Source organism: Passer montanus, unplaced genomic scaffold (genome assembly GCF_014805655.1).
Source record: "Passer montanus isolate IOZ18808 unplaced genomic scaffold, ASM1480565v1 scaffold46, whole genome shotgun sequence".
Classification (NCBI taxonomy): domain Eukaryota; kingdom Metazoa; phylum Chordata; class Aves; order Passeriformes; family Passeridae; genus Passer; species Passer montanus.
Window position 1 is genome coordinate 3,372,704 of NW_024369485.1, and position 13,211 is coordinate 3,385,914.

General features: G+C 37.6%; 1 protein-coding gene across 9 annotated transcripts in view; it reads right to left on the reverse strand.

Moving 5' to 3' along the window:
- Positions 1–13,211, reverse strand: part of PUM2 (pumilio RNA binding family member 2) — a 66,644-nt gene that overhangs the window by 24,875 nt on the left and 28,558 nt on the right. For 5 of the 9 annotated variants that reach the window (XM_039721687.1, XM_039721693.1, XM_039721689.1 and 2 more), the window contains exons 4-10: positions 12,986–13,173; positions 12,205–12,377; positions 8,989–9,259; positions 8,613–8,706; positions 6,635–6,760; positions 5,332–5,471; positions 3,502–3,640 (exon numbers count right to left, since the gene is read on the reverse strand). In XM_039721687.1, the coding sequence (XP_039577621.1) occupies positions 3,502–3,640; positions 5,332–5,471; positions 6,635–6,760; positions 8,613–8,706; positions 8,989–9,259; positions 12,205–12,377; positions 12,986–13,173 (1,131 nt within the window). The remainder of the gene's footprint in view (positions 1–3,501; positions 3,641–5,331; positions 5,472–6,634; positions 6,761–8,612; positions 8,707–8,988; positions 9,260–12,204; positions 12,378–12,985; positions 13,174–13,211) is intronic. The other 4 variants (XM_039721692.1, XM_039721691.1, XM_039721690.1 and 1 more) reach the window with 2 other exon arrangements.

Genomic DNA, 13,211 nt, shown 5'->3' on the forward strand with positions numbered 1-13,211 from the left:
TTACACTTGAACTACAGAAATATTTTGCTAGAGGTGCCACTGCCTCTTCCACCTACACAGATGTGCTCTGCTGTACCCCTTCACCACTAAGAAAAGTTGCTACATGCCCAAGGTAGGAAAAGGTGACAAACCATTGTCTGTTTTACTGTAGATCTGCAGATAACACAAAATATTGGCTTAGTGACACAGTACAAAAGCTCATTATAGTAGCACATGTTCCTGCACACATTAGCAATGTTTAATTACTAGTATCTACATAATTTCTGCTTTTATCTGTAGCAGGTTCAATTGATAACATGTTGGTTCTGCTGTTTGTTCCTGCTGTACCTTATGAAACCACTTTTTCAGAACTCAGAATTGGCTAATGCTTACCAGTATTTACTCTGCCCACCTACCCTCTTCAAATGCACAAACCCATGGATAATGGTGTAACTGTTTAAGTATTAACTGCCTAAAACACCCACTGATTTTATGTTTACACTCTTCCACTAATATACAGCTTTTTATATTACTTCAATCCCACAATGTAAACAAGGCTATTTTCCAATGCAAAGTATCTGGACAGGGGCAGGGGAGATAACTTACACTTTGTACAAAACAAATTTACTGAAATTAATACTAATGCAGTTTAATACATTAATATTAAATTTTCTGAAATAATTTACTTGTACAACTGCTAAATTAAAAAATGGAAACAATTTGCCCTTGCTCTTTACATTACAAGATGCCCAAGCCCTCTTGATACTTCCCTGACATTACGTGAACCTGTGACCCACCCATAGACAGTACATTTAAGTAAGTAATGATAAACTAGGTCAATAGCATCCAGATACTGCCACAGAAGGGTCAAGGCCAATTTCTGAAATACATTCTGAACCAAAACAGACCTCAGCTTTCTACTTAAATCTACCACAAGAAAGCAACATAGGACTATTTGTGAAATTGCTAAAACCCTGCTAAGTGCATGTGCAGCCTCAAAGGTATAAAATTTTTTGTTTTGATATAAAAAATAAAATTTCAGAGAGACCATCAAAGATCAAATTAAATAACTGAAGAAGAGCTCCCACAGCAAACTTAGATCTCCTTTCCTTTCCACTATTCCACAAATTGTGCCTCATCCCAGAAAGCTGAGTACAAACCTAGAAACTTCCCCTGCCTTATCTATAAGAGATAAGGTAGTGATTTGGCACATCTCCTCTCTAATTCCTTCTCTTCCTGTTTCAGTTTTCATTACCTTCCATCACACCATCATCTCTCCCTGTGGCTGTGCAATTTCCTCTCAAAATTAACAATTATCAATCTCACTTCAGTGCCTTTACATTCAAGTTCACTGAATTCAAGTGGTGTTCCCATGCAGTCAGAAAACTATAACATACTATAACTGATCCTGATCAGTTCATAATCACACCGTCTATTTTAGAGTTTAATTGCTCCATCTATACTTACTGTCTCTCTCTCAGCAGGGAATGTGAAAGTAAACAATCTTGTTTATAATTATGGTGTTTTGCTGAAATTATTTCTAAATGTCTCCAGAAACCACACTCTGAAAAACTTTCTGATTCTTATTACGCAAACCGTGAATGTATCTAAAGAATGAAAGGAAATGAAATCTGTTCTCGTGGCTCATGCAGCTCATCCTTAGTACTGCCCTTATCCATCCAGTAGTGTAACTTCCCTTAGTGATGACATCCAAATATATGCCAGTTTGGCACTTCTCTCTACACAATTTAACAGATGTAACACTCCTTACTGCCAATTCAATTATCTGCTCTTTTTAAAAATGCCATCCTTTCTCCTCCCCAGCTCTCTTTGTCTAAAACCTGAACCCCTATAACCTTTGCTTGTACTGATGAAGACATGCTCAGCCTTATCTCTGCACATCCCCTAATAAAACAAATTCAGAACTTACTATCCAGCCAGTAACCCATTTATACTTTCCATAACCACTGTAACTTTCCCTATACTGTATATCTGCCACAAAGAAATTTGACTTCCATTTCATACTACCCACTGCAATGTCACATTTCAAATTCCTCTAGGTAATAAAACCAAAAAGTGCTATGCCAATGGACAGGACTTGTTGATTTTAATGCCTTATACATGGGTGGTTTTTTTCCCAGACTACTTGAATAGAAAGGCTCCTGCCCTCACAAAAAACCTTTCGGGTCTTGTGGAAGAGGAAAAAAGTCTTCAAGTACCTTCTTCAAAGGACAGGGTCTTGCACTACTGAGGTTATGTATCTGACCACTCAGTTTTACTTTCAATCACCCACTGAGGTGGGAGGTTACAGGTTTTAAGAACTACTGGTAAGACAGCTACTACTCCAGATCTAAAGTAAGAACTAATAAGTAACCATAAACAAACGTACACCACACCCTCTCTCAAAAAAAAAGAAAATAAAAAGTTATAGCTAAGCCTTTGAGGCTTGTGCAAAGATGGTTATAGCATCTCTCACATGCCTCATTGTTTGTAGGCCTTATCCACTGCTTCGGTGAGGTGCAGAAGTACCACTTGGCAGGTGCCAGGACTGCACTCTGCTGAGTCCTCATTTTTAGGAGAAAGATGCTAAATGCTGAAGATAACTACTGCATGAGAAGAAATAGAAATTATAGTTATAAAAGAAAAGAGACAGGAAAAACACCACAGTCAGTCTGTTCTGCAGCTAGAATCTCAAATGTGCCCACAGGAGGCCAAGTGCACAACGCAGGCCAAGAGCACGCAGCCAGCAACTCTGGCTCCAGACTGCAGGGCATCTCACAGTGGTGTCAACCAAGGAGAGAACTTGTACAGGTCAAAGGAAAGGATACATTATCTACTTGGAACATAGATAATGTTCTAATGGAACATCATCTAACTTACAAGGTAAAGTCTATACTTCCACACTGAAGAACAGCCAAGTACTCTGAAATTGCTCAGGTAACTGTACCAAACACTTAGACGTTGAACTTCAAGCTAACCACTCCACAACACATGAACCACTCCTCAGGAAGTCAGAAGCCATGCACACTAACAGAATCTGAGGCTCCAACATCTGGAGTGCTTCCACACATTTTGTGATCTTCAGATATGAGAAAGAATTAATTTTTTAAAAAATGTCTTCATTTTGGATTCTGAATTTTAGATATTATGTCCCAAATAAAAGTTATTCTAGCAAAACTTAATACTTCCTGTTGCAAAGGAACCAGAGAACAAGTGACTTTTAAAGACAGCATGTAGTTGCTTCACTATATATGAAATTACCTTGCAAAAATCTGTATTTCTTGTGCATACGTTTGTAACAGCCAATACAGAGAAAATGCTCCAAACAACAAATGCTAGAGGAGTTTCTTGTGCTCTAAAAATACTGTGCCAGTATTTTAAACCAATGGAATAACATAAAACTAAAAAACTCAATTCTAACCAGCTTATCGTAAATGGAACGGGACTTTGTTAATCTGTTACCTAATAACACCAATATTCTTACTTTCTGTGAGTATCTTAATCCACTGATAACATACATACCTGGCATGCCTGTAGCAAGACCCTGACCAAAAGCCAAAGCTGGATTTGCTGCTGCAGCTGCTGCAAGTGACTCTGCCTGCTGCCCTTGCTGCCCCTGGTTGGGAGTGAGCGGGCGCTGAGTTGCTCCAGCTCGCAGGACCTGGAAAAGGCCAACACAACACCCCTTCCTTAAAACGTAAGGAATCAAATCTATTATGTGCTAACAAAGATCTAGAACAGTTGCTTTTAGTATCTGATGCCTCTCAGCCCTGATTTTCATTCTGGGAATCCTGCACCTCATTGGTTTCCAGAATATACAAATAATAAAAGGTATATACCATTTTGTTGACCAACGTGACCATAAAATATCTGCCCTGCCTTGGACATCGGGACTCAGGTATGTTCCATCACTGGTAATGTGTACAAAGGAAGGAAGAAAATCTAAGAGTGATACATTTTATGACCTACATTATTTATTAACTGAACACCTGACCTTCCTTGATAAACACATTTGTTGACATTACTTCCAGGCAATTGAATGATGTAAATCTCAGTATTTCAGCACTTGTAGTAACTTGTCTAAATAATTAACATTCCACTGCCAACAGTGCTGTAAATAATGCACCCACTAAGTTTTAAACATTCACATAACACTCCATCACCATGCAATGCAGGCGTATTTTATTATGTTCTGACAGCGAATCTCCGGGAATCTGACTGAAAAGCAATCTAAATTCTTGCAGCTACTCTATTCCTCTTGGTTAAAGTCAACTTTTTCAGGTCCAAAATAAGGGAGAAATACAACTCACAATATATTCCCACAAAGAATTGTATATGTTGTTTGCATATATATAAATTCTCTATAATATTAATTTATAGAGAAAACAAAAAGAAACTGCAGAGACAATATACATTCAGTTACCAATGCAGGTCACTGATAAAAACAATCAGTAGAAAGAAATATCCACCTGAACATAAAAACAGTGATGAAATCCCTGGAACTACATGGTACCTCAGACATCTCCTATTACATTTCTAAAAATGGCACTGAAATGAACCATATTGCTGGTAAAAATTTTGAAATGCTTACATTCATTCAAGTGTAAAATCATTGTAAAATTTGTGGTTTTCCTTTGTCAAAATTGCCATTCATTTATACTGAAAACTCATACAATAGTTTAAAAATGTATCCAGAGTAACAATAGAAAATTAGCACTTTTCAAGAAATACTTAAAGAAACTGAATTTTCAACAGGTTCTTGTAACAATTGCTCATTCTTGCTTCACCAAGGCAAAAACACCATATGGCACATGGTGATGCTGCAATACAATTAATATCACAGAAAAATAAGCTGGGCAATCCTTCCTTCCTGTGAAGAAACAAAACTACTGGTAACACCTTTATTTCCCTACTTTTCGAAGGGACAGAAAAATGTGTAACATTCAATCTTCCAGCTAATTTATGAAAACACAGATCAGTTTTTTCCCAAGCTTAAAAGAAACAATACTCTCCTAAAATTGCCAGAATGTATCTTTTCATCCCCTTATGTTCATTTTCTAGATTAACCTTAACATTAATTTACTACACAGGAAGCATCACCCACACACATAATAGCACAGCTACTGGAAGAAAGGAACCATTTTTAATGCTTATTGTCTTAAGAAACAAAACTGTAAAATAACTTTAACACGGTGTGAGACAATGACAATGAGTAAGGAAATTGAGAGTTTTTAACATTCATTTATTGTACAGTAAAATGCAACATCTGAATTATGTAAAATTTTCCAGCAGCTGACTCTTGCACACTGGAATGTTAAGGTGAGGCACCTCTGCTTTTCATGCTGAACGTACCGGTTGCTGTCCCTGCTGTGCCTGGGAAGCTGCTTGCTGATTTGCTGTGGTATTTGCTGCTGCAGCTTGCTGCTGGAACAAATTGGCTGGATACACCCCCCATGGAACACCATAATACTGAGGTGGAACCACAGCAGGACCTAAAACCAGAAAATATGATTATTCCATCTAGTGCAGCTGTTTAAAATACTGTTTGTAGCATCCCTCATTGACCCATCTTCTCAGTTTCAGAGCAGAAATCAGTATTAAAAAGAAAGAATTCCCATGTTAGCTAAAATGACACATGAATACAAATGGATTAATTTTTAAAATTCGCACCAAGTCATATCTTCTCCATGAAAAAATGAATACCCTTGCGAGACTCGGGTGACAAAGAACAACCTTAAAGCATTCAGAGTCTGTGCATTCAAAATCAGTTTTCATGGTTGGAAGAAAAGATCATTTCAGAACATCACAGTATGAAGAAAATTTATCCTCCTGATAGTGATGTACTGTGACTTTGATCATCTGTGATTCCTCCATTCTTGTATGATGCCCTTGCTTATAAACACTATTGCCTGTGCCTCCCCTGCATATACATGATGCTCTTCCAAGTGGGCACACTTAACTCTTCCAGTCTATAAATGAAGAACCTGTAGAAGAATAATCTCTCCATACATGGGATTGTACATATAAAGCATTATATATACCTGTCTTTTAGTTTTCTCTACTGTCTTCCCTGTGAAACACCTTGTGGAAACACAGGAGTTTTTTTTGGTTTTTTTTTAAATGGTATGCTCAAGTCTGAGCACTAGCTGGGACTTGAATACTCAGTTATGTTGTTTCACAGTGATATCTAGTAACTTTTTAAGAGATTTTCCTGTATTTCTCTGTTGTCTGGACCTTTTAGCACGCTGGAGACCATCCTTAGTCTCCATTGGAAATGAGAAAAGCTGGAATTAGAAAATTAATGCACTTAGCAAACATACACAAGGAAAGGCTAGCTGTCACATCTTTTGAAAATAATACATACTGTCAAAGTCAGATTCGCCTTATTAAGGACAAACACTTTTAGAACAGAAAAAAAGCCCTAAATTTTGTATATGAAAGTCCAGTGGCAAGAGATATAACTTGGAATCTATATATAACAAACTGAAATACTTTCTATCATAGCAAGAATTTTCAAAATGGCAGTATTCCTTTTTTTAGAAGTCTCTCCTGCCTAGAACTACATTTGCAGAGAACAAAGCGGACAGATTTCACTTCTTTTTCCTCTTTTTGTTCGGTTGAATTATCAAGACAGACACTCCCCAGTGTTCAGTACCTGCTAGGGTAGCTGCTGCAGCTAATCCAGCTGCGGTGTACGGGTCAGTCCCTGGAGGAGCAGCGCTGATAATGTATGGGTTTGGCACAAAAGCAGCTGGGGCCAAGCCTGCGGAGAATACGCCTGCTGCAGTAACAAACAGAGCTTCATTACAGCCAACATTCTTAGCAAGCATCATCATATTCACACCACCCAAATCACACAGCCTATCTGTTCTAATCAGAACTGCTTGTACTTTGGAAGCTCTGAAGACCAGGTACGTAATTACAGAAATCAACACTTCAATGTCTTCTCATCAGTCCTTTCTCACTAATCCCAAGGCCTAACAGCTTTGTTTTGTTGGACCTAAAGACTCCAAGGAGATTTATCTCATACGTGTCTATCCATTCTTACACAGAAGGGATTATTCAAAGTGGAATTTATCTTACCCAACTTTAACTATCTGAAAGTTAAACTAATCTTGCAAGGAAATCTGTAGCAGACAAGTCATCTAGTGCGTGAAGTGAATCAGCCAGATGAAATAAACCACCTGCTAGAGACAAAACCTCTCTTCACTGACAATTAGGAAAAAATTTAACCAGATAGTTTAAGTCAGATACCTAGCTTTTAAACAGCCAGATATAAGATGCTAATCTTACTTCCCAAGAATCCTAATTTGATATAGGAATTGTAATGCAAGGAGACAACTGCAGAAACTCCAGCAAACAAAGCATCACTAGCCAGAGTTTCCCCAGTCAGTTGCATTCATGTACTTTATCCAACACTGAGTCAGGAACTTTTGCAGCAAGCAAGGCATGTCAAACTATGTCCCTCCTTCCAAATATTTCTTGATAAATGTCTATTAATATATACATGAGAAGAGGCTGCATTTTAAAGAGAAAAATTTCAGCTGACTACTCAGCACTTCATACAAAGAAGAGGCTTCTCTGAAGTTTAGAAGTCAAAGACAGGACCTGTGACCTCACACAAACATCTCAATCTGCCATGCTTCCAGCTCTCAGCCTGTATTTGTGAAGATCTGCCACTTTTCAATCCCAGCTACAGGCTGCTGATCCCAGTCTGAGCAGACCTCACAACCTACCTAAACAACAAGCTGGTGAGAAAACTTATTTGCAGGAGAGCATGGACACAAGGCACTGCAGATGCTTCCTACTTCTTCCTGCCCTTCTAATTCTGAGAATCTGTTTTTTCTCACAGAGGAAACATTTGTGCACACACCTCAACAGCCCAGTGGAACTGGAGAAGGTAGAAATCTTTAAACCCTCATCATCTCCCTTCCTTGAATAAGGAATTGCTTCCATGTGTGTTCCAACCTCCCTCCCCTAAACACCAACAGCTTCCCCACAGTGGAACACAAAACTGTCACTGAAATGAAGGCTCCTTGTTGAGTTGCAGCACATGAAGAACTTGATGTATTTAACTAACTCACAGAACTAAAGGCACTGAAAAAATGTCTGCTAAAGAACTAGCTCATTAGGGTACGTGCAAGAAGAAAGAGCTGTTTAAATAGTGACATTAACAAGGAAAAATTAAAACTTAATCAACACAACAGTATGATTTCAAAATTGTGTTCTACAATGGTTTTTAACTGGATTACTAAAAATACTACACTGCAAGAGAATCTTAGAATTGCATACTGGCTTTTAGTATATAAAGCTAGTGTTTCTATTACTGCTTATTGCAGTAAGCATTAACCTTTTACTCCCATCAACATTCAACTACTATGCTATAGAAGCAAATCTAAGTTTTATTTCTTTGTATACAACTGTCCAAAGGGGAAAATTTACAGCAGAGAACCTCCACTAAGAACAGTACAGTCATAGGCAGTCATTCTGAGCAGTTTTCATGAGAACCATTGCAGCGAGCCAAGTGATCAGTATCTATTTGAATGAGAAGACTGGGTAAACTGAAAGGAGTCTATCAAAGCAACACACCCACTTTTGCCAGGGACACTTGCTGCATTGTACAGAAAGCTCACCTATGTGTGGCTGCTGAGCTGCAGCCAGTGCATATTGCTGCTGCTGGGCTGCTGTCAACTGCTGAACAGTCAGAGCATTAGTCCTCTGGAAAAGCTATTGGGGGAAAAAAAATGCATTTCAGTTTTCAAAAGTCAGGGCTATAATATACTTGGATTTGCTTATGGAAAAACAGTATGTCAAATCAAGCTTCTGTAATAGCAAGTTACTAAACTAAAAAATTATGCAACAATATTCTTCTAGATTAATTATACAGTTATTTGCCCTTGACTAAGTCACCGACAAAATAATATTCAATGCACTGCATGTTGAAATGACTGATTATCAAAAGGATAATCAACAACTTAAAGGATCAATTTTCCACAGTCCATTACTAACCTGCTGCTGAGAATTGTAGTCAAAAAGTCCTACAGTAGCTCCTGAAGAGTCCATTTGTACCTGATTGCCAGGATAGTCAAACTGTAGAGAATCAAGACCAACTTGTTCCATGGCATCTAGATTCTGGTTTTCTGGGTTTGAAAATTCTTCTACCAGAGGCTTGTGGGCTGTAGGATTGGGAAGTGGACCTAATCCTTCTGTGGTGCTGGGATTGGGGCCCAGGCGTTCAGCTACTTCTGTTGGGGAGGCTTGTCGACTTCCAGGGGTACGACTGTTCAGAAGAAATTTAAGAGAGACTCTTCAGTCTTAAATAAAGCTGTCCATGGACAGAATACAGTATTTCTACTTTCAAAGCAGCTCTGAACTCAAGAGACTTTACAAAGGGAAGTGACAGACTCATTTTATCACTTATCATTTTCAACCAGCATGCACTGATGGTTCAAGATAAAGGATGCATTTAACTCCAAAGCATAATTTTATTTGTTGTTTTGTAAGTTTAAGACTGACTACAGAGCTCTTCAAATCACTTGTGAGAAAAACAAACTGATATGTGAGGTTGTTTTGAGTCAAATGGAGCGAATTGTGGTCACCTGCGAATTTTGGGATGTCTCTTTATTGTATTTTGGTAGTGGCGTGAAATGTACTGCAGAGAAACTTAAAAAAAATGGCTAAAGGCATTTCATGCCAAAGAACAGAAAGACACAGCAAAATTTCAATTGGAAAAGACAAACATACAATATAGTAACCATTTTTCACATCTGAAAAGCAAGCAATAGATTTTTACCTTGAGTAAAATGAACTAATAACCACTTCATTTAGTATGCTACTAAAACATTTAATTTCCTATACAACTCATTTAATAGACTATACTACACTGATGATTGGTGGGAAAAAGTGTTCCTAATATAACCCTGAATAGAATATACCATATCAAAGATACAGTATCATATATAAAAGCTGAATTGCTCTCATCTGACTGGCAGTCTACAGGGGACTTTTTATAAACACTGACAGGCGAACCGATGAGGTGAGATGTCAACAAAGTAACATCCTAAAGAGATTCCCAGCATTATTTGGTTCGATTTAGGATACCTTAATTTGGAGTGGTATCCCACCTTCTGTGGGAGCCATATTGTCATAGACTATCAATTTTTACTGGCAAAAATCTAACTACTAGTAAAGAGTTGTGTGAGAAAATCCACTAACATTACTACACTGGCAGAACTTTATGATTCTATATTGTTTCTCGGGAAATGCAGAACTTCAATATTAGTTTGATTTACTTGTGAAAACTGGGCTCAAATACCAAATGCCATCTTGCAGGAAGAACCCATGTTTATTCCAGCAGTACAGTGCCAGACCAGTTTGCTGTACTGCTAATGCTAGGTCAGAGACACAGCCTCAGTTCGACCTGTTCTGCTTCCTCTCCAGAGCCAAAGTATCTGTTCCTCACTAAAGCCCATGAGTAACACAAAGAAATCTACCAGCACTGATGTAACAGTTGGTAACACTGAAGTCCGTACAGCTAGAAACCAGCCTTTTAGGGAGTTTATTGCAGCAACACTGTATGATTGATTACTCTGGACAAAATATGTCAAAGAAAGGATGAGGTTTTTGACAAGATTTTTTTTTAATGTAAAAAGCAACCTCATGAGGATTATCTATAACATGCTGGCTATCCTAGCAATCAACCATGTCTGGCTGAAAACTTGAGTTTAAATACATTTAATATTCCCTATTTTTCCCAAGTGAAATACAGCATCAACAAAGTGAAGAACAAAAGGAAAAAAAGGCAGTTATTTCAGTACATACTTAGTTTAAAAATGCTACAAGTACAATAAAAATACAATGAGGAGGACAGGATGAAGTTTCTTTGTTAATACCTATGGTTAGCTAATACAGGTTGCTCCTTACATTGGTGCTGTTCTGTTGCTATAGTTAAAGTTGTGTCAATACTTCAATTATAAACCTCAATTTGGAGGGTTCTATACCACCACTTTATATGGCCCATTTCATTTAGATGGCCTTATTTTTTTTTGAGAGGTTTACTGGCTTTGGATGCTTTTTTGCATTTGTGTATTTTTCAATAACTTCTCTCTTTAAATAATACAGAAGGTACTTCACAAACACCTATTTCAAAATTGAAATAGATACTGGTAAAGAAAAGCAGGACCAAAGTTATTCTGTATTTCCTATGGGTAACAAAAAAGGTATCTTTGTTTATTGTGTATACTGCAGCACACAACTGAAAGGAGCCAATGTGAGCTCTCTGGTATGCTTGGTATTGTATTATTTTCAATGATACATCTTAAAAACAGACCTCAAGAATCCTTCTTTAGCCTCAGGTAAATACATTTTTAAGGGTAGGAAATACTTACGTATGGGATTCAAACATGCATTTTAATGTTCAGTAATGAACTAATGAAACCACAACTATCTGGTCATGTTCGTCACATTAATACAAATTTATGAGCAGCACTCTAGTTCTCTATCTTTTTAATTCTTCTGTATGACACTTACAAATGCATCACAGTCATTCAAGAAAGAAGGATCAGCCCTAAAAAATACCCAATTTAAAATGCAGTTTAGTGTTAGAAAAAAACCCACACTGGCTATGCTGTCATATACGAGTTCACTGTTCAAAAGCTTGAGCTTGGTCCAATCTATTTTTCCCTACAAAAAAAAAAAACCCCAAACTACAACACCATTCCATGGGTGACATTTAATTATATGAATAGAAAAATACATTGCTCCACCTTAGTTAAAGATATGGTTTCTATAAAGACTTATGGGGAAATGATTAGTTGTGTTAGGCTGTGGTATCCACTAGCAAAATCAGAAAGAAAGTTAAAATTCTGTAGGACTTACTCTCTACAACACTCAGATGCAAAAGAGCATTAAAAAGAAGCAGAGAGAGAAAGAAATTTAGTTTGACATTAAAAGGGTTAAAGTTTTCATCCCTCTTTACTGCACCACATTCAGAAGGTACCCATTTACTTTTAATAGTTACTATGGTAGGATGAATTTGTCTCATGAGAAGTGACACACACATTAATGACATCCTAAGAAACATGTGGCACGGTGGGAAAGGGAGGACTTGAGAGGGGAAGAATCAGTCTGAAGCTGGGTAATGTTTAAAGCTGACACACAAACCAGAATTGTAATAATGCCCTTAAGAGACATGCTTGTCTTCTTGAGAAACAGTTAAAAGCTTACTTAAAATCTTTGCAATCGGCATCCATTCCATTTGGCAAACCTCTGCCATTTATTTTAGTAACATCCTCATCATCTCCTTGTTTAAGATCTCTGTTTTTGTCCTCCTCAAATGGAGAAGCCTTGCCTTTCTGATCTCCTTTCTCAGGTCCATCTGTTTCAGCATCTCTAGTGCCCTGAGGAAAAAGAATCTGTTTGATTCTGAATATTGAACAGAACACAATAGGAGCACCACAAGGTGACCTAATTCTACACTACAGAGCACGTAAACAACACAAACAGTTTGTTGTCAATGAAATTGCATTTGGTGGGTCACTTGATCATCAAGTTTCAACCACATGCAATTAATAACTGCCAAAATGTGAAAAGGAATGCCAAGATTTATAATGGAAGAGCTAACTCAACCTTAACTATAGCGGTGCTGTTAAAGCAGTAACACTTTGAATTAGAGAAAAGTTTATATTATACAATTAAAACATCCAGTCACAAAACAAACCCGCATAAAAACATAGAAGATCTAGAATAAAGCTCATCACACATTTTAAATTAGGCTATTTGCAGTCTTTTTCCTACCTTTAAATAGTTTTTAGGAAAGCACTTTAAGACAGCTATTTAGATAAGATTCCCAAACCACTTCCCTCTTCTGCCCCCTCCAACCAAGGAAGACAGACAGATAGCAACTACTTCTTTCTAAAGAGTTAAAAATTAAAAGCAATGAGAATTGAATCATGTAACGAAGACCATAGCAGATAACCAGGCAAGCTTAACACACTGCATTACTTACAAAAGCTCCTTTCCTAAACCGGGAATCCAATTTATCAGCTGGAGAGGAACTTAACACATATTCTACCATGCTCACTCCAAGGCCACCACTTTCTGATCGTGGAGACAACACAGCATTTACTTCACTGTTTCCATGAAAACCCTGTCCAGGCTTTCTCTGTACCATAATAGGCTGGGACATAGAATGGTCTGTTAAAAACAAACAAATAAATAAAACTATAGTTTTA